General features: G+C 36.8%; 1 protein-coding gene across 1 annotated transcript; it reads left to right on the top strand.

The window, feature by feature from the left end:
• Nucleotides 1-4,028: 4,028 nt before the first annotated feature.
• On the top strand, nucleotides 4,029-16,333 carry LOC132626501 (RGS1-HXK1-interacting protein 1). The gene is made up of 8 exons (XM_060341410.1): nucleotides 4,029-4,408; nucleotides 8,172-8,238; nucleotides 9,106-9,183; nucleotides 14,475-14,527; nucleotides 14,698-14,834; nucleotides 14,907-14,971; nucleotides 15,788-15,846; nucleotides 15,961-16,333. Exons 1-8 carry the CDS (start codon nucleotides 4,220-4,222, stop codon nucleotides 16,048-16,050), a joined length of 738 nt encoding a protein of 245 aa, XP_060197393.1. The 5' UTR covers nucleotides 4,029-4,219; the 3' UTR covers nucleotides 16,051-16,333.
• Nucleotides 16,334-19,147: the final 2,814 nt, after the last annotated feature.

The following is a 19,147-nucleotide window of genomic DNA, read 5'->3' as shown; positions in this document are numbered from 1 at the left end:
TAAGTCTCCATGAAGAAATGCATTCTTCACATCAAACTGTTGTAAGTCCCAGTCAAGATTAGCTGCACAAGATAGAAGAATTCTAATAGTATTCATTTTTGCAACAGGAGCAAATGTCTCTTGATAATCCACTCCAAAAGTCTGAGTGAATCCTTTAGCCACCAATCTTGCTTTGAACCTTTCAATGGAACCATCAGCTTTATGTTTTACAGTGAAGACCCATTTGCAACCAACCAACTTCTTGTCTGGTGGTGATGCGACAAGTTCCCAAGTCTCATTCTTTGATAAGGCCTTCATTTCTTCCATCATAGCTTGCTTCCACTTAGAATCTGCAAAAGCTTCCCTCAAATTCTGGGGAATAGACACAGAAGAAATAGACAAGGCAAAAGCTCTATAGGAGGGCGATAAAGAATTATAGGAAACGAAGTTAGATAAAGGGTGTTTAGTGCAAGATCTGACTCCTTTCCTGTGAGCAATAGGCAAATCTAACTCATTAGGAAGTATAGACAACTCACCAGAAGAAGAAGGTTCGGCTTCGGCAGGTTGCATGATGACTTCTTCTGCTCTATTTCTCCTTGAGTAAGTTATCAAATCAGGCCTATCCAAATGCCCAACAGTCTCCCCCTGAATTCTTTCTCTAATTTTACTTTCTCTTATGGCAGTAGTTTCAATAGTCTCCCCTTGAATTCTTTCTCCAATTTCACTTTCCCTTGTGGCAGTAGTTTCAACAATAGAACTAGGAAAAACCATCTGTTCTTCCTTATAATTCTCCCCCTGAAGAGGTGATGGTGTAATACTGAAATAGGGCTCAGATTCCCGAAAGGTGACATCCATACTGACAAAGAATCTCCTAGAAGGAGGGTGATAACATTTGTACCCTTTATGTGTTGGAGAATACCCAATAAAGACACATTTAAGAGCTCTAGGTTCAAGTTTCCCAGAGTTCCTAGCGTGAACAAAGCAAACACACCCAAATATCTTTGGAGGAACAGTATAGTCATTTTTACCCTTTAAAGCTTCTAAAGGACTCCGGAAATTAAGAGTTTAAAGTGGCATTCTATTGATGAGGTAGGCAGCTACTAGAATGACATCCCCCAGTAAGGCTTTGGTAGATTCATGGTAAACAAAAGGGATCTTGCTACTTCTAACAAATTCCTATTTTTTCTTTCAGGAACCCCATTTTGTGCACTAGTATAAGGACAACTAGTTTGATGGATTATCCCAAAAGACTCCAAGTAAGCTCCAAAAGTTTTATCCATGTATTCTGTGTCATTGTCAGTTCGAAATATCTTTATCTTAGCCTCAAACTGAGTACAAATCATCTTATGAAATGACTTAAAACAGGAGAAAACTTCACTTTTGGCTTTTAACAGATATACCCATGTCATTCTAGTGCAACAATCGATAAAAGTAACAAACCATCGACTACCAGATAAAGAAAGTGTTTGAGTAGGACCCCAGACATCAGAATGAATAGTCGAAAAGGGAATTGTGCTTTTATTGTCACTCAGAGGATAAGAGTTTTTAGTGTGCTTGGCATATTCACATGCATCACAAGACAAAGATTCAAACTCAGTTCTAGAAAATAAACCAGGGTATAATTTTTTTAAAGCAAAAAAAGATGGGTGTCCCAACCGTCTATGCCACTGTATTATTTCTCGGTTGACATCCTTATTTCCTACAAAAAAGGCCTGACCAGAGTCTCGAGTTCCATCGATCAAATATAAGCCATCATGCAATCTACCACTGCCAATCTTTTTCCCTGGATGAAGGTCTTCAAAAACACAATAATCAGGAAAGAATCTGACACTACAGTTTAGTTCTTTGGTGATAGCGCTAACAGATAATAGGTTAATAGGAAAATCAGGCACATGAAGAATGGATGATAAGGTAATATCAGGAGTACAAAACATTGAACCTGTTCCAGAGACAGGGGCTAGGGAGCCATTGGCTATTCTGACATAATCCCCTTTGGGACTAGGAGAGTAATTTTGAAGGCCTTTAGAAGATCCTGTCATGTGTCTATTCGCACCAGAATCAATAATCCAACAATTAAGCTGAGCATTAAAAGCAATACCTGACTGCACATAATTGGGGCTAGCAACACTAGAAGAGTCAAGTTTGTTTAGAAGACGGCGAAGATGTTGAACTTCATCTTGAGACAAAGTCTCTCCAGAAGTAGTGTCACCCATATTATCTGGATGGGAAGGGTTAGAATAGGCCTACGAACCGAGAACTGAAAAAAAAATCCAGAAAAAAATCGCCAGAAAGTTGGCTGCCACGCCGGAATCCTAATTCCGGTGATCGGAAAAAAATCAAAACTGATAGGGATAGGCTCAGAATGTTCCAGCAACCCCAACAAAGAAAAATAATCCAGAAACGAACTGAACGGGAGGAGTTTTTTGTGCGGACAACCATAAAGAGAGAGAAAAACTCGACCTCTTTGATAAAACACGGAACCCTAGTGCTGCGAGGGAGAAAACTCACCTCAAAAAGGCAGCAATGGCTCTGATACCATGAAGATTTTTAGCAAGAAGAAAGGGCTTCTTGTATTTCTGAATGAATATACAATCCATAAGAATGAGTACTTATACATGAGTTCTAAAACTAAATAAGGAAAGACAATATTACACAATCAATTCCTAATCATTTACATCAATACAATATATTCCTAAAATTAAGCTATCAATCTTAATCATCAATATCAAATCAACATATCAATCTTAATCATTAATACCAAATCAACAAAATCAAATTATGGCCTTACTTCTTACAAGTCAAAATTATTTCGAATTTTCCGTATATGTAAAAATACAGGATATAACAACAAACCTACTCGCGCACTTAGAATTCCCAAAAGAGGTCATCTTGGTCCGGTGTTGACCAAGGTCAACTCCAATTCTTCAAAATACTAGATTTTCAACCAACGATCCAAATCACACCCGAATGCCTCGGGACTAGAACCAACAGTCCAACTAAGTCAAAAATCACATTCCGGACATAATGGAATCGACGAAACTTCAAAAATGATGCATTTACCCTCGATGTTGACTTTGGTCAAACTTCCCCATTTCCTTAACTTACTTTCAATTTAGCTAAAACTAATCCGAAACTCACCCGATTTCCTTGGGAACCGCGTCACCCATCCCCGCAAGTCATAAATACCAAGATGAAACTAGGGGAAGAGTATTTTTGAAAAAACAAGCCTAAAAGCTCAAAACAACCAATCTGGTTGTTACAAAAGACCTGGCTCTTTGAGTATATAGGTTGTCGCCCGATTCAACAATTGGTATTAGAGCTAGATCTTTCTATAAAGGCTAACACCCTGAAAGATGGATGCACCTTCCGGAATTCAAAAAGGCGATTCAACAACAAGTTTACCATGCTTCCCATGGCCACATACGAGAAAGGAAATCATCACGAAAGAAAGAATGCAAGACTTCATAACCAATGAAGATTTTGAGTTATGGGAAATCATCACGAATAGTCCTACAATTCCCATACGAGAAAGGAAAGGTGACTAGCCAAAAAGAAAGAAGAGATTATAAAGAAGAAGAAGACATCAAGGCAATCCAGAAGAACGCCAAAGCCAAGAAGTTGCTTATTTATGGCAATAGACTTGATGAATATAACATTATCTCCTCTTACAAATATGCCAAAGAAGTATAGACATTTTACAGACAACACATGAAGATACAAGTCAGGTTAAAGAAGTCGAAAATTGCCTTATCAAACAAGCAATATGAGCATTTTAAGATGAATGAAGAAGAATTCTTTCAGGAATTTTGAAAGATTACCTTGTAATACACCCAATTCTCAATCCTCCTTGAAAATTGAAGAGTGTAATTACTCACTCCTAATTACACTCAATTCTCTCGTAACCAAGTAATTACTTGACCAAACAAATAGGTCAAATTGTGTAATTAGACCCAATTACACTCAAATCCAATCCATGTACTTCCAAACAAGCCTTAATAATTCTATTATAGACCCTAATTCAACTTAATAGCCCCGTAATCAATGTTTTATTTTAGAATAAAAAATTTTGGAAAAGAAAACGGAGCCTAATCATGTTTAATTGAGATTTAAGACTGAAAAAAGTCATTTTGCCTCTTAATTCATAATTTGGAATTTTTGCATTTAGAACATTTGCCGAATAAGGAGGATTTCCCTTTGCCATTTCGAATTCGTTCTGTGGAGAATAGAATAGAGAGGGAAGATGGGAGAAGAAGCCGCCCTTCCTGTTGATGATATGAATAAGTCATCGCCTTTGCAAAACAACAACAAAGCATGGCACACTTACATATCAGAGGATCTGCCTCGCACTGTCCAACAGTCTACTGATTCCGCCATTCGCTCTGCCCGCAACATTCAAAATACTTCCTCCACTCACCTTCGCACTCTTCAGGTCACTATTCATTTAATTACCCCCCCTCCCTTTTCTCCTATCCCGGGTTTTCTATTAATGCTATGAATAGCATGTCCGCTGTTTTTTTTTCTTTTTGTGTGGATTATTTTGTGTTAACTATTTTGGTATTACTATCTGTTGCTGCATTTGTTTTGTATTCTGTCTTATTTTTATTTTGAGCGAGTGTGTATGGGAAACAAGCTCTCTACTCCACAAAAATAAGGGTAAGGTCTGTGTACATCCTACCCTTCCCAGACCTCACTTGTGGAATTACAATTGGTATATTGTTGTTATTTTGTGTTTTCTGTACTTTGAGTTGGGGGTGTCTTAGGCCTCATTTGTTTTCATTAAGATGAATCTGAATGCATATCTGAACCGAATGATTAAGATGTTGTCTCTAGGTCTGAACACTGATTGTTTGTTTTCCAACATCTGAATGTGCATAATGTATTTATTTAAACTCAATAATTATATAATTCAAATAAAAAAGTAACTAAATATTATAAAATAAAACAAATTTAATAAAATAAAATATTATTTGATAAAAAAATGAAGCATTTATTTTCGCTAGTAATGGTGGAGATGCTTTGTAGTGGTGGTGGGTGGGGGTGGAGGGGGTAGGGTGGTGGGAAGTGGGGGTGGGGGGTAGGGGTGAAGGTGGGTTGGTGGGGGGTGAAGGTGGGGTTGGTGGTGGGGTGGGGTTGGAGTGGAGGGTGGGTGGTGGGGTGGGGTGGGGTTGAGGTGGAGGGGTGGGGTTGGGTGTTGAGGTGGGGTTGGAGCTGGTGGTAAAAATTATCCATATAAAAATATCTCTTAATGATATTAAGACTTGGTTCAAGATCTTAATGATTAAGACCTATTCAGCCCTAATAAGTTCTTAGATTTTAATGTAAACAAATGCACTTAATGACCTAAGGTCTGAACCATTCAGATTCAGACCTCCATTAAGTGCAAACAAATGAGGCCTTAATCTTCCAGCTAGGAGATATTTATACAAAATGAAGGGGTAACATATTTAAACCCCATCTATTTGTTTCTCTTTTTATAGCCATATTCCCTGTTAGGGGTCGTTTGGTAGGATGTATTAGAGAAAATAATGCATTTATTAATTTTATTATGATTAATCCCTTGTGTGGTAGTGGTTTTCTTTAAATTATGTACACATCCCAATTCAGTACTAGTCTTATACATAGAAAATCTATATATAACTAATGCCAGTACTATTCTTACTCTAATACACCCTATTCATTGAATACAACAGACCAAGCAATCAATAAAAAATAATTACAACATATAACTAATCCCATCATTACTAACATAGGTTGAAAACACTACCAAACAAGGGGTTAAATAATACCAAAGCTAGTACCAGTAATATTTTCTCTAATATCTCCTTCCGTACGACCCCTTAATAGTTATATTGCTTGAGTTTGAAGGAATAAAACAGACTTTCCCCATGCATGAAGTGTTGGTATGGGGAGTGGGGGTTTATAATACATAGCCTTCCCTTTGCATTTATGCAAAAAGGTTGTTTTGCACCTTGAACTCATGATCTATAGGTTACCGGAGAGCAGTTCTACCATTGTGCCATGGCCTGTCCTCATAGAAGTTTGAAGGGTTACCATTTTCTTGTGAGACCACTTGGTTGGGTGGCCTGAATTGATATGGAAAGTTCCACTGGAGATAAGCAGACACGGAATTATTACTTTGTTTGATGAAGTAATAATTTCATTAATGGAATCAAGTGGATGCAAAAATTTACTTAGATGAACTTAACAAAAAGAAATATCTTGTCAGTTCTGGCAACTAAAACTATGCTATGACTAGTGAACTGACAAATCCAAAAAAAAAAAAAAAAGTTGGGTTAAACGTTTTGCTTCTAGAGAGTGACACGAAGTTGAGATTCCATCAAAACATCTTCTGACTAAACCACCAAAAAGCAGCTCCAGGAAGGGACCGTCAGCCCGATGTTCTTGATGGCCTTGTCAACTTTGTATGAGCTCCAGCTCCGATAGGCCTCTTTGATGTTGAAAAGCATGACCCAACACCTACCAAAAAAATGAGAAGAACATATTCCATATCTCAAAAGCTATTATACAGTGGAGGAGCAGGTGGTTGACACTTTTGGCATTAGATTTACACATATAGCATCCGTTTGCCAATTGTATGCTTCTTTTCCTGAGATTTCCCGGGGCCAAGCATGCTACGTGCAAAGCTGTGCAGCTAAAGCAGATGACTTTAGTGGTAACTTTGTTCTCCACTCTAACTTCCGTGGCCAAGAGTCAAATTTCTTGAAATGTAATGAGCATATCCTGCCTTAACTATGTATACCATGTCATCTGAATTGCTCCAGGCTATAGTGTTCCTCTCCTGAGGGTTCAAAGTACAATTTTCTAGTCTTGTAAGTAGCTCAACCAAACTCTCCATTTCCCAATCAAGGTTCCTTCTCAGTTGTAGATTCCATGCATTCCCATCTCTGTTTTGAGCAATTGATGAATCATGATTGCTTGCTAGTAAAAAGACATGGGGGAACTCATTTTTCAGGGTGCTGACCAGCCACTTGTCTTTCCATAACTTTATGTCTGATTCATTCCCTACTTTGAAGTAATTGTTGGGGACAAAATCATCCCGTAGTTTAGCAAAATGTATTTCCAAGGTCTAGTTTCATGAGGGCTTCTTGCCAGCTTAGTAGACCAATGATTAAGCATGCCATGTTTAGCTGTGACTACATCTTTCCATAAACCAGGACTAATGACCCCAAAATTAAAAGTTGGGAAGAAAAAAATTAAGGCTAACTAGAAAATGATTTACCCTTTCTCTAAAGATCACCTCCTTAAAATTAAGCTCCAGGAAGCAATCTTGAAGTCCGGCAAAAGCAATTCTATTACTCAATCCTGAACAACTTGCTTCCAATAATCTTAACTTGCCAAGAAGAATGACTTGACCCGCAAGACCATAACTACTAGTGATTCTGTTCAGTTATGGAAATAATTAGCGATCCCGAGTCGAGCCACTCATTATATAACCATAGTGTTACATAAGGAACCTAAACGGAAAACTGAAAAGAACTATAAATAAATATAATTGACTTGGATTTATGACTTCAAGACCGAGCCCATGGGGTTGAGTATGCACAACTTCGTACACTTTTGGAATATTTTGTTGAAGTTGAAAATAAGAGTATTTGAAGTTGAAGGTGAAAAATAATTTTTGGAAGTTGAAATTGTGTGTGGACATGAATTTCAGTGGAAAAAGTTGACATTTTGTGAGTGAAAACCATTATTTCACTTGAAATATCCCTCAAACCAGTTTTTCAAATTCCCTATTTCAAGTTGAAGTTGAAATAATTGACCAAATCGTGAACTACACATTAATTTGCAAATATTATTCAAATATCTGAAATCAGTACCAGTTTCTCAAAAAAATAATAATTCAAATATCTGAAATAATGTGCATGTCCAAACGAGTCCTTAGCGCCTTGGTGCCAGCACTAAATCAATGCACCACCTACGCGAGGTGAAGGGACAACCTAATTTTCTTACCTAGTTTCAGAGATTAAACAGCCTTTGGCAACGTTGACCCCACATTTGTTGAGGGAATGTGTTGTTGTCTTCTTATATGGTGTTAGGGAATCCTTCACCTCATGAGCTAGCTTTTGAGGTTGAGTAAGGCCAAAGGTTCATTTGCTTCGGGGTTCCATCTAAATCTTTCCATATTATCTTATCTTTATTGCCAATTCTAATCTATAAGTAATGTTTTGCAGGATTTTATGCCAAAGATACAAGCCGAGTATAAAACTTATGAAGAGGTTTTCTTCAGGAAAATTAAAGGTTACTTGCACATGCCTTTGTATAGTTTAGTATTGACTACTGTGCTTCTACCCTCCTGAATGGTTAGATCTAAAATTGATTACTTGTCTACCTTCTATGCTTTGTAATTGGAATGCTTTTCATCATTTGTTGGTCAACAAGCTTTTGTTGCACATTTTCAAAAACAAGTGAACCCTCATTGGTTTATAGATGATATCAGTCTTGCACACTTGCTTCTCATACATGTAAATATAAACGAATTCTGTCAATCACCTTTTCCCCTACTGTGAGATCGTGTATGACCTTTCATTATGCTCTGCTTTCTTGAAAAAATCCATCGAACAATGCCTCATTCCATTGAGGAATCTTTATTGGCATGGCAGGGAGTCAACATTCTGTAAAAAATGATGAAGCCCGCTTTGCCTGATTGGGGGTCATTGAAATGGGAAAAAAAATGTAGTCGATGACTTGGGGAGAATCTTTACCAATGAACATGATAAAGTGGCTTTGCATGCTTCCTTGGGCAGGAAAAAGCTGTTCAAGGAGCTGATGAGCTTTTCACTGTTCTTTGTCCTTTTTGTAAGCCTAATTAGCCTTTAAATTAGGCTAGTTCCTATTTTTCTACCTGTGCTAGGGTACTTTATTCACTGTCTTGGTGCTTTCGTGTATAACTTCAATTTACTCTTTACTTATCCGAGGGAATAAAAAGGAATGCCTGAGTGATATTCTCCTTTATTCCTACATACATATCCTTACTTTTTATTGTTATCTTTTGGAATGTGACAAGACCATTGTGACTTTATTAATCTTACAATAGGAATCTGATTTAGAGATTAACTTGGTAAATAGATTTTTCTCCTATAAATGCTCTTCAATCTATCCTTTCAGATGAGTTGGTAACTGTGAGAGAGCACCCTGCTATGGCTGGGGGAATTGGTATTGCTGCCGGCCTCCTCCTCATGCGAGGTATTAGATGTACTTATTTTTGTTTTTCATTTTTCATGCACAATATGCTGGCGATTGACTAGGTATGAACTTAATCTTTACTTAGATTGCTAGAAGAAATGGCATTCCTTTTGTATACTGACTCCTATCCTCATTGTTTTTCTGAGGATTCCTCATTGATTATTTTAAAATGTTGAGATGACTGTGGAGTGTGGCTAAACCTTAAGGGCTCGTTTGGTATGATGGATGGAGAAAATAGTCCTGGGATAAAAATTAGTACCGCCTTATCCCACGTTTGGTTGGAAAAAAAACTCAGGATAACTAATCCCGGGATTAGTTATCCCGGGATTAGAGTGTTTTTTTATCCCACCTTGAGGGTGGAATAACTAATCTCGGGATAACTTATCCCGGGATTAGTTATCCCGGGATAAGCTGTTTCCAACCAAACGAGCCCTAAGTTTATTGTTTAAGTTATTCAACATAGAAAAATCCATCAGTCCAGTTAAATGAAGATTAACAACGCTTCAAAAGTTTTCTCAAATTAATAGACATATTGAAATTTAAGTTATTATAGTGGGAGATAAAGGATATAAGCCTGTGACTGGATAAGAGCCCATCTCCAATATGCAGTGACAAACTTATTGTGACTTTCTAAGCTCCTAGACAACAGTGTATGAAATAGGTGGCATTTGCGTTTTGTTTTCAAAATCTTTTGTTATTTTTGATGTTGAGATTTAGCGAATGTGCCATTTGTAAGTAGATCAATTTAGGAGATCTTTGCATCCTTCAGTTTGTAAGTGTGAACAGTTCATCCCAACCACTAACCCCACAAAAAAGAAGAATCATTTCTTTGTAGGAAAGGTTTTTATAGAAAAAATTAATATGCTGTTAATAACACTGTCGTTGAATTTTTTATATGTGGTATAAGTGATTGCTTCAGCACCTCTGTTAGGAGGCGAACTAATGTAACTGAAAATAGTAGTACTTTGATAATGGCTGATGTTTTCCCTTTTGAACTTTGGCATCTTTGCTTTCCTATCAGTATTCATCATTATTATAATAAAACTCGATAGGTAAACTGGTCATAGTCACCAAAGAAATGAAAACAAAACCAAGATTACAACAGCATAGAAAGGTCTCGAATGTATAATATGATATTACATAAAAAGCAGCCCCAACATATGTATTTGCCTAAAGTGAGAGGCAACTTCTTTTTGTTCTTTTCTTTTAGGATGTGGTCCATTGCGTTTTCTTCTCCTAGTTAAGATTTTTCTTTTTTTTCTTTTGACAATGAAGTAGTTAAGAATTTTAGTTTTTAACCTATTATTTTTGCTTAAATTGCAATACCTCTGCCTTTCAAAACTATATAATGGCTCCAAAAGTATTGAATTGGGATTAATAATTATTTGATATTTGTAAAAGCAATAATTTGATTGATGGTATGGGCAAACACTCAATGTACCAATGTTAACACTACCCAAAAAGAAAAAAACGCTCAATGTACCAGTGACATACAGAATAATACAGAATACAGTTCTCAACAAATCTTATCCACTCCTCTAAACTAAGTTACTAACAGGAACTTTTTGGCTGCACCAAAAATTGACTAAAAGTAAAGGGTTAGTCCTAAGTTGCAAAAACTTTTTTCATCCCTTCTCTCCCTTTTTCTCATTCCACAACATCCACATAAGCTGAGGTGAATCTAGGATTTTTAGAACATGGGTTCACCACTAAAAAAAAGAAGGAAAAAATGTGTTAAGTGGGAATTGATCCCTAGTCCTCTAGGTATATAACTCAACCTTTACCAAGTGCACCATTTAACCTTCTTGTAGCATGGGTTCCGGAAGATGATATTATACTAATTTTAGAAAATATATACATAAAATACCTGGTATGTAGAGACCATGGGTTCACGTGCCATGACATAAGTTCTCTTCATGGGTTCACGTGAACCCATGAAGAGACCATGGGTTCACGTGCCCCAAATTTTCTACCTAAATTCGCCCCTGACATAAGTTCCGAACAGACTACGTTCCATGCTCCGCATCTTTTTTTTTTTTTTTGAGATGGTAACAACTCTGCATCTTGTTTTTTCCTTCTGTACTTAGCACATCTCTAACAGTTGCCAATATTGACCATTGCATTTTCAACAGATTCAACTCTGTCTACTAGAGTTTTATTATTACTTGGCACTATACCAATAAATGGTTCATATTTTTACTCGAGGGCTTGCACCTATAACACCAGATGGCATATGTGCTAACCTTCTTTTTCTCATGTTTTCACTGATGAGGATGAGTCCACTTGCTGCCAACCAAAAGAAGCACACCTTTTCTCAGAGCTGTAGCAAATCTATACTGACTAATAGGGAAAAATGTCTCCACTCTCCTTACTAGCCTATTTAGGAATATACTAGCAAAAAGAAACTGCTACACTACTTGTAAAGTGATTCTATGTGGTTTTGAACCTCCATCATTCAGTTCTCTAAGTTTCTTTTGAACTTCATACTTCAAAGAGCCTGCTTTCTTGATCCCTGTGTACTTGTGCTGTTGTTATTCGCTTTGGTTCGAGATATAATTGATTGTTGAGAAAGCACTGCTCAGAGTGTACTCACTAATACCATGTCGCCAGTCGCCACATACGTGTCTAGAAACTTATTGTGCCCCTAATCTCAACTACTAAAGTGATGTTTCCGCTGAATTCATCCCACACCTCTGTGAAGTTTCTCCATACCCTGCATTTTGTAGGGTAAGGCAATAGTTTTGCTCCTCCATCCCCTTTGTCGAGTTCGCACTTTATACTAGAACTATCCTCTAAGGGGACTGCATTTCGTTTTCTAACCATTTTAGCCACTTCTGCTGTAGGATTTTGTTAAAGAACCTCAAATCGTTTACGACGAGCCCATCATCTTTCATTGGGAAAGTTACCACCTCTAATTAACCAAATGAAACTTGTTTATTGTCCTCCTTTGTGTCTCATAGAAAATACCTTTAAAGTCGCTCCAACCAATTTGTACCACCAATTGGCGCATGCATGAGAGATACTCCCTCTGTCCCAACTTACGAGACACTTTTTGCTTCTCAATTCAAACTGTGTGACCTTTGATCAACATTTTAAAATGTATTTTTTTATCACATTGACATGAGAAGAGTTTTGTAGTAGTTTTCATATAGTTTTTGAATATCTAAATTTTAATTTTTAAAATATTAAGTTGATCTAATCCAATTTAGCTTTGAAGATTAGTTAAATTGACTCTCGATTAACGAAAAGTGTCACATAAATTGGGCAGAAGGAGTATATGATGTGTTGGATGCTAGATTGGGTGCTCTTAATTAATACCTCCTTGTCTCCTTTCAATAAGAACCTCTTTTTCCATTTCACTGATCTTTTTACTTTTTCTAATTGCTGGGTTTCACACTGGTGCTTCTAGTTTGATGCTCCAAGTGGCAGGCCATTTAAGTTGTAGACTACCTGATCCCGCAACCGAATGACTATGCAACTATTCCATATTTTATCTCTTCCGTGGCAATGATTTCACACTTTTTAGATTGATCCTTAATACCGACATAACCGGGAACCACAAAACTGTCTTAGATACAGTAGTTGAGCTTCATATGCATCACAAAACACAAGAGTATCATCACAAAACACAAGAGTATCTGTGAATAAAAGGTGTAACATTCTGACATACTAGCTTAAAATGCCTTGAAAGATCTGCCAGCAACTGCCCTATCCATCATCTTAGTTAAGGCCTCTGTTACTAGAATAAATAACTTTGGAGAGTGAACAGCCTATCTTAACCCTCTGGAACTTGCAAAGAAACCCCATGGACTTCCGTTCCCTATTAATAAGAATAGGATCTAATCAACTTCCTTCATCTTTTGCCAAAACCTATCTTTATATTTCACTTCCCTCCCCCCATTCACTCACATCCTCTCCATTTTTCTCCCCTCCCCTTTCGTCTTGTGCACTCCGATGTTCTTTTCGCTCGCTTCAAATTTTTACCCATTCTCCTCCATGCCCACCTTCTGTCCCGCTCCTTCGCACTACTAACTTCCCTTGTTCTTGCACAATGTCCATTCATAATCCTATAACCCTATCCTCAAAATCATCGTAGGAAACCCCTAAAAATTTCCTGAGTCGCAGGACATTTTGATCCACCCACTCCATGTCCCTTTTTGAAATAACCAATTACTGGTTCTCCTCCCCTTCGTCACCTCCCCCCCCCCCCCCCCCCCCCCTACTTCCCACCTTTTCCACCTGGTAATCACCATATGCAACTCTTCCTCAGCTTGTGGATCTTCTGATACAGCTACGATTGCCCTATTTGCAGTATGATTTGAAAAAGGTTCTGGTCGAGCAAGGGAAGAATACGGGGGGAATCCTTGCCCCTTCCTTTTCTTAGGTTTTCCACCCTCTGACTTCCCTTTCTTCTTTGTGGAAAAAATATATCTGTCTTCTGGATATTTTACATAATAAAGGAACTGGGATTGCTCAGGGTTTGTATCCCATTGGTGTTATACAAGGGTTGATATCCTACACCAATGTATGCATATTTTTGTTTCTGTGTTTCATAGATATACAGCATGACATGCTAGATTCGCCCAAGTTTGTATTCAACACGATATTGCTCTCTTTGTCCTGCTCTATCCTTACCCGTGGTCATTTATCCAGAATTGAATATGTAGCTTTGAATTCGCTTCACTTACTGATTTTAGCATACAGAATGTACTTTTATGGGAAAAAAATTCAATTAGTGGGGTCCATCTTTTGCTGTTTGCTATGTCCCTTCTCATGCTTGTTTCCAGACACAACCTCTTATAGCCACATCTATTGATTACAAATTGTTCTGTAATGCAACTTCAGTACAGAAAGGATAATATTGTGGTCCTCAAACTTGATCTCCTTCAGATTGATGCCTTGTTTCACTGCAATATTTGCCAAAACCAATAGCCATATTTTAGGTTGCATTTGCTTTAACTAATTATCTCTTTTTAGAACCATTTGAGGATCATATCACTAAGGACCTGAATGTTGGAGGATTTAAGCGTGCTTGCTTTAAATGAGTTTTCCCTTGAAATAATGTTTGGTTCATCTAGCAAGATGGGTTCTCGTTTTTAGGAGTTGCCAGTTTTGAAGAATCAGGAGATCTGTTTAGGTTCCATAAACAAGCATGTGTATTGCTAAGTTTTTGTTTTTTGTCTCTCCAAGGATGCTTATTCCTTAGTTGCATTCGCTGAATAATGACATAAGTTTTTGGTAGCTAATATCAAGGTATCTTCTCTGCTGATCTAAATGACATCTTCCTGCAGGACCTAGAAGATTTCTGTTTCGTCAAACACTGGGCCGTTTCCAGAGTGAGGAGGTAGTCTACTCCCTTGTTCATGCAAAAAAAAAAAACAAAAGTTCAGTTATTTTATATGCCTCTTGTTCTAAAACTTCCATTGGGAGCTTTGACTAAGCAGCTGACATGATTCAGTCCTGAGCATATGTCATCTTTTTTAATCTGATTAAAGTAGTAATTCAACTTTTCAGGCCAAGTTTAGTAAAGCTGATAATAATGTGAAAGAGTTGGGCCTGTCTGTTGACTTAATGAAGAAAGAGAGTAAAAAACTGCTTGAAAGAGCGGCTCTCGCTGAAAAGGATATGAAACGCGGCTATTCTGATCTCATGTATGTCTTTTCTGTATGTTTGTTTGTGTGGTTGTCTTTGTAGCTTCTGCATTTGATCTTTTAGATTCTTAGGGATGCTGGAAATAAGATCCAAAGCGTTGCAAAATCGGTCTACAAGGCTGAAGCTCAAGCTGCTGGTAAGTGTACCCTACTTTCCTTATTATTTTATGAATAAGTACTTTTGCTCATTTCCTTCATTACCCTCTGCTTCTCATTGTTTGCTACATGAGTCTGCAACCAATGCAAAACCTTTCTCTTGAATGGACCCATGGTCTAGCAACCACTTTATTTCCTCTAAATTAAGAGAAGATTTGCAGATGCTGCAGAATGAAGGCTTTCTAGTCTTAGACTTATCATCTGTTACATGAAAGCATGAGTTTTTGGGTAAAACTAGGTATTGCTTTGCTAATTGAAGAAGGTTTTATCTTATACAAATTCTGGTTCCCATATAGTTTGCACTATTTGGGAATGCATAAAGTGCCTGGTTTTGGAAAAAAATATTAAAAGGAAAAAAATATTAAGGTGCTTATTGGAGGCAGATATAAGGACAGGCTAGAGTAGTGAATAAACCTGCTGTTTTGCTGTAATTGGAAAGCGGCTGATCGGTCTGCATCTTGTTATCTTCCTAGGGATGTATTGATTTAGATTGTTGTATTATGAAACGATACCTTTTTAGTTATGCTATCCATGTCCTTCCATCAAAGGACTTGATAGACATGAAAAATCAAGGCCGTACCTTGTTTCATTTGTGTTTTTGATGTAAAGAAAACTTCCCTATTAACAAATGATTTCTTATTTCATTTGTATTTTTTGTAATAAAGACAAGACTCCTTTTCTAAAGGTAGTTGGATGGATTTTCTGGAAACTTCATTTCAAATCCCCATGTAAGCTAACAATTTCTTTGTTGATGTTCAATGGAAAACTTAATGCAACTTCTCTTTCTCAACTGATAGATTTGATGGATGTGCTGCGGGAAATTCCGGGTAGAGAGGCTTTAAAGCTAAGAGCAGATGTAAGCTCCCTTGGCGAACAAATGTTTTTTGCATATGTTCATCAATTTCTACTATCTAGTTTTGATTTAAATCTGCATTGGATGTCCTCATGTTTACCTGAGTATGTCACTCAGGTTGCTTCAATGGCATCACATCTGCGTCAGCAAAGGACTACAATTGACAAAAGGATTGGCAAGATTTCTGAATTAGGTCTTCCTATATGAGAAGAAATGATTTAAGACCATTGCACTGGTTTTGGTTGCCTAATAACTTAGGATGAGTATTGAAGAGAGCCACCGGCATATGGATGAACAAAGACACTCCATTCTCCTACATTGTTTAAGCCTTCGAATGCAATTTGTTTGTAGGGAACTGCTGCGAGAGAGATGGTGCAGTAAGATTAAATGCCACAAATTGTAAGTTTGTGGATTTTTTTCATATGTTCGAGTTAACCCTGTGCAGAAACTATGATACACAATAAATGAAAATGAGACGTCTTCCCTCTTATTCGTCTGCCCCTAACACGATCAGAGCTTTCTACGTATCTTGGTCCTTAAAAAAGGGCATGCAATTAATAGAAATTTGATAGTTAGAAATTATCTAACAATAAGCTTTCTGCATCATCTGGCACTTGAAAACTAAACCTTCCTGAAATTTGGTAGGGTGCAAGTTGGACCATCTATTCGTCATATAGATTATTTTTGTGTACTTATATGGGTCTTGCTAACATACTACATGAATGTAGTATGTTAGCAAGATACCCATTTTTGCTTTACCCGAAGTACCCTTAATAGCTTATTGGAACATGTTAATATCGGTGGTTTTTTTTTTCAAAAAATTGCACATCCTTCAAAATGGGTGGTCTTTAATTTTTGCCCTTCAAAATGGGCAGTCTTTAATTTTTGCTCTTCCTTTCATTTAATGGATTTTCTTGGACCAAAATGCCCTCCAACCTAGAAGCACGACTCCATTTTTACTTCACCCCTTGTTGATTATCGAAAGAAACAACTGAAGAATAAGAAAATTTGTTGTAACTGAATCGAGACTAGAATAATGGAACCCTTTTCTTGGATCCTTACGTATTTGGTCAAAGAGAAATCTACAGGCCCGTGGTCTTTGTCCAATATATTGCAAGACGTTGATTTATCTTTAGTCTCAAGAGAATTGTAGGAATATTGAAGCCTCTGATTCTGTTTCTAAATAATGTTTGTTGTAATTGTTAGCTTAGGTGCAAGTGAAGAGCAAGATGCAAAGTGAAAGTGCACAGTGTTGTTGCTTCACTCATTTTTCCTATGATTATTGTTGGCATGCCAGATGCTTGATGAAATGCTACTCTTTGAAACTAATGAATTGCTACTCTTTTATATTTCTAAGTTGAACAACTATATATTCTTTGCTTACACCTACTTTGATAGTAGTTGATATCATTGAATGTTGTGGCATCTTCATCTACACTTCCTGTGGCTAATGTAGAATCTTTTATTTGCTCAGCTTTGGTCATTAAAGAGTTGCTCATCCCTCAGGGAAACAACTTCAGTTAGTTTGTTAAATTTAAGAAGCAGCCCTTCTGCTAGAGTTTTCTCTCTTATGAACATGACCCGCTACTCTACCTACTCCAATGATAATTCTTGTCCCTCCGTGAAGAGGAGGTCTCGTGGACCAGTAATGGCTGCTAAGAAAAGGTCTGATGGTAGGGGTTGTGACTTGACTTTTCTGGACATCACGATTTTCTGAATACAAAAATGAATATAGGTTATATTTATTTACTCCTAGTCAAGTCAGTTGTTTGCCTTATTAGGCAGGAACTTGTAAGTGTATAGAATGGGAAGTCTTGCCTTAAGACAAAATTAGTTGAATTTTTATCTAAAAAATATATTAAATAATCTTCAAGCTAAGGTTGCCTTCTTGGGCAAAACTTCTAAGTGTATAGGCAAAACTTATTAAATTTTTATATAAAAAATAAATGAAATAATCTTCATTTTTTTTTTGCATGGATTGTCCTTCAAACGCGCTGGTCTTTAATTTTTGACTTATTTGGGCAAAAAATGTAAGTGTATATAATAGGAAGTTTTGCCTCGATGCAAAACTAGTTGAATTTTTATATGAAAAATAAATTAAATAATTATCAAACTAAGTTTGCCTTATTAGGCAAACTTGTAAGTGTATATAATATAAGTTTTACCTCGAGACAAAACTAGTTGAATTTTTATACAAAAACAAAATTGAATAATCATCAAGCTAAGTTCGCCCTATTAGGCAAAACTTGTAAGTGTATATAATTGAAAGTTTTGCCTCGAGGCAAATCTAATTGAATTTTTATATGAAAAATAAATTGAACAGTCATCAAACTAAGTTTGCCTTATTGGGCAAAACTTGTAAGTGTATATAATAGGAAGTTTTGCCTTAAGGTTTAATTTTATATTCTAAAGTTAGTCAAGTTAGACCTTAAGCCTAACTTTATATTCCAAAGTTATTCAAGTTAGGCTTTAAGGCATAACTTTAGATTCTAAAGTTAGTCAAGTTAGGCCTTAAGGTCCAACTTTAGATTCCAAAGTTAGTCAAGTCAGGCTTTAAGGCATAACTTTAGATTTTAAAGTTAGTCAAGTTAGGCCTTAAGGCCCAACTTTAGATTCCAAAGTTAGTCAAGTCAGGCCTTAAGGCCTAACTTTAGATTTCAAAGTTAGTCAAGTCAGGCTTTAAGACATAACTTTATATTCCAAAGTTAGTCAAGTTATGCATTAAGACCTAATTTTATATTCCAAAGTTAGTCAAGTTAGGTCTTAAGGCATAACTTTAGATTCCAAAGTTAGTCAAGTCAGGCCTTAAGGCCCAACTTTATATTTCAAAGTTAGTCAAGTCAGGCCTTAAGGCATAGCTTTAGATTCTAAAGTTAGTCAAGTCAGGTCTTAAGACATAACTTTATATTTCAAAATTAGTCAAGTCAGGCCTTAAGACCTAACTTTATATTCCAAAGTTAGTCAAGTTAAGCCTTAAAGCATAACTTTAGGTTCCAAAGTTAGTCAAGTCAGGCCTTAAGATCTTTATATTTCAAAGTTAGTTGGCCTTAAGACCTATCAAAGTTAGTCGTCCTTAAGACCTAACTTTATATTCCAAAGTTAGAGGCCTTAAGGCATAACTTTAGATTCCAAAGTTACTCAAGTCAGGCCTTAGGGCCTAACTTTATATTCCAAAGTTGGTCAAGTTAAGCCTTAAGGCATAAGTTTAGGTTACAAAGTTAGTCAAGTTAGGCCTTAAGGCCTAACTTTATATTCTAAAGTTAGTCAAGTTAGGCTTTAAGATATAATTTTAGATTCCAAAGTT

Source organism: Lycium barbarum, chromosome 2 (genome assembly GCF_019175385.1).
Source record: "Lycium barbarum isolate Lr01 chromosome 2, ASM1917538v2, whole genome shotgun sequence".
Taxonomy (NCBI): domain Eukaryota; kingdom Viridiplantae; phylum Streptophyta; class Magnoliopsida; order Solanales; family Solanaceae; genus Lycium; species Lycium barbarum.
Note: the sequence above shows the minus strand (reverse complement) of the source record. Positions and strands in the feature narration are given on the sequence as shown.

Excerpts from the sequence above, each read along its gene's own strand:
- LOC132626501 (XM_060341410.1), top strand. The coding sequence starts at position 4,220 with ATGGGAGAAGAAGCCGCCCTTCCTGTTGATGATATGAATAAGTCATCG. Across the intron at positions 8,239-9,105 it reads TTTCTTCAGGAAAATTAAAG|ATGAGTTGGTAACTGTGAGA; the intron begins GTTACTTGCACA and ends CTATCCTTTCAG. Across the intron at positions 14,972-15,787 it reads GGCTGAAGCTCAAGCTGCTG|ATTTGATGGATGTGCTGCGG; the intron begins GTAAGTGTACCC and ends CTCAACTGATAG.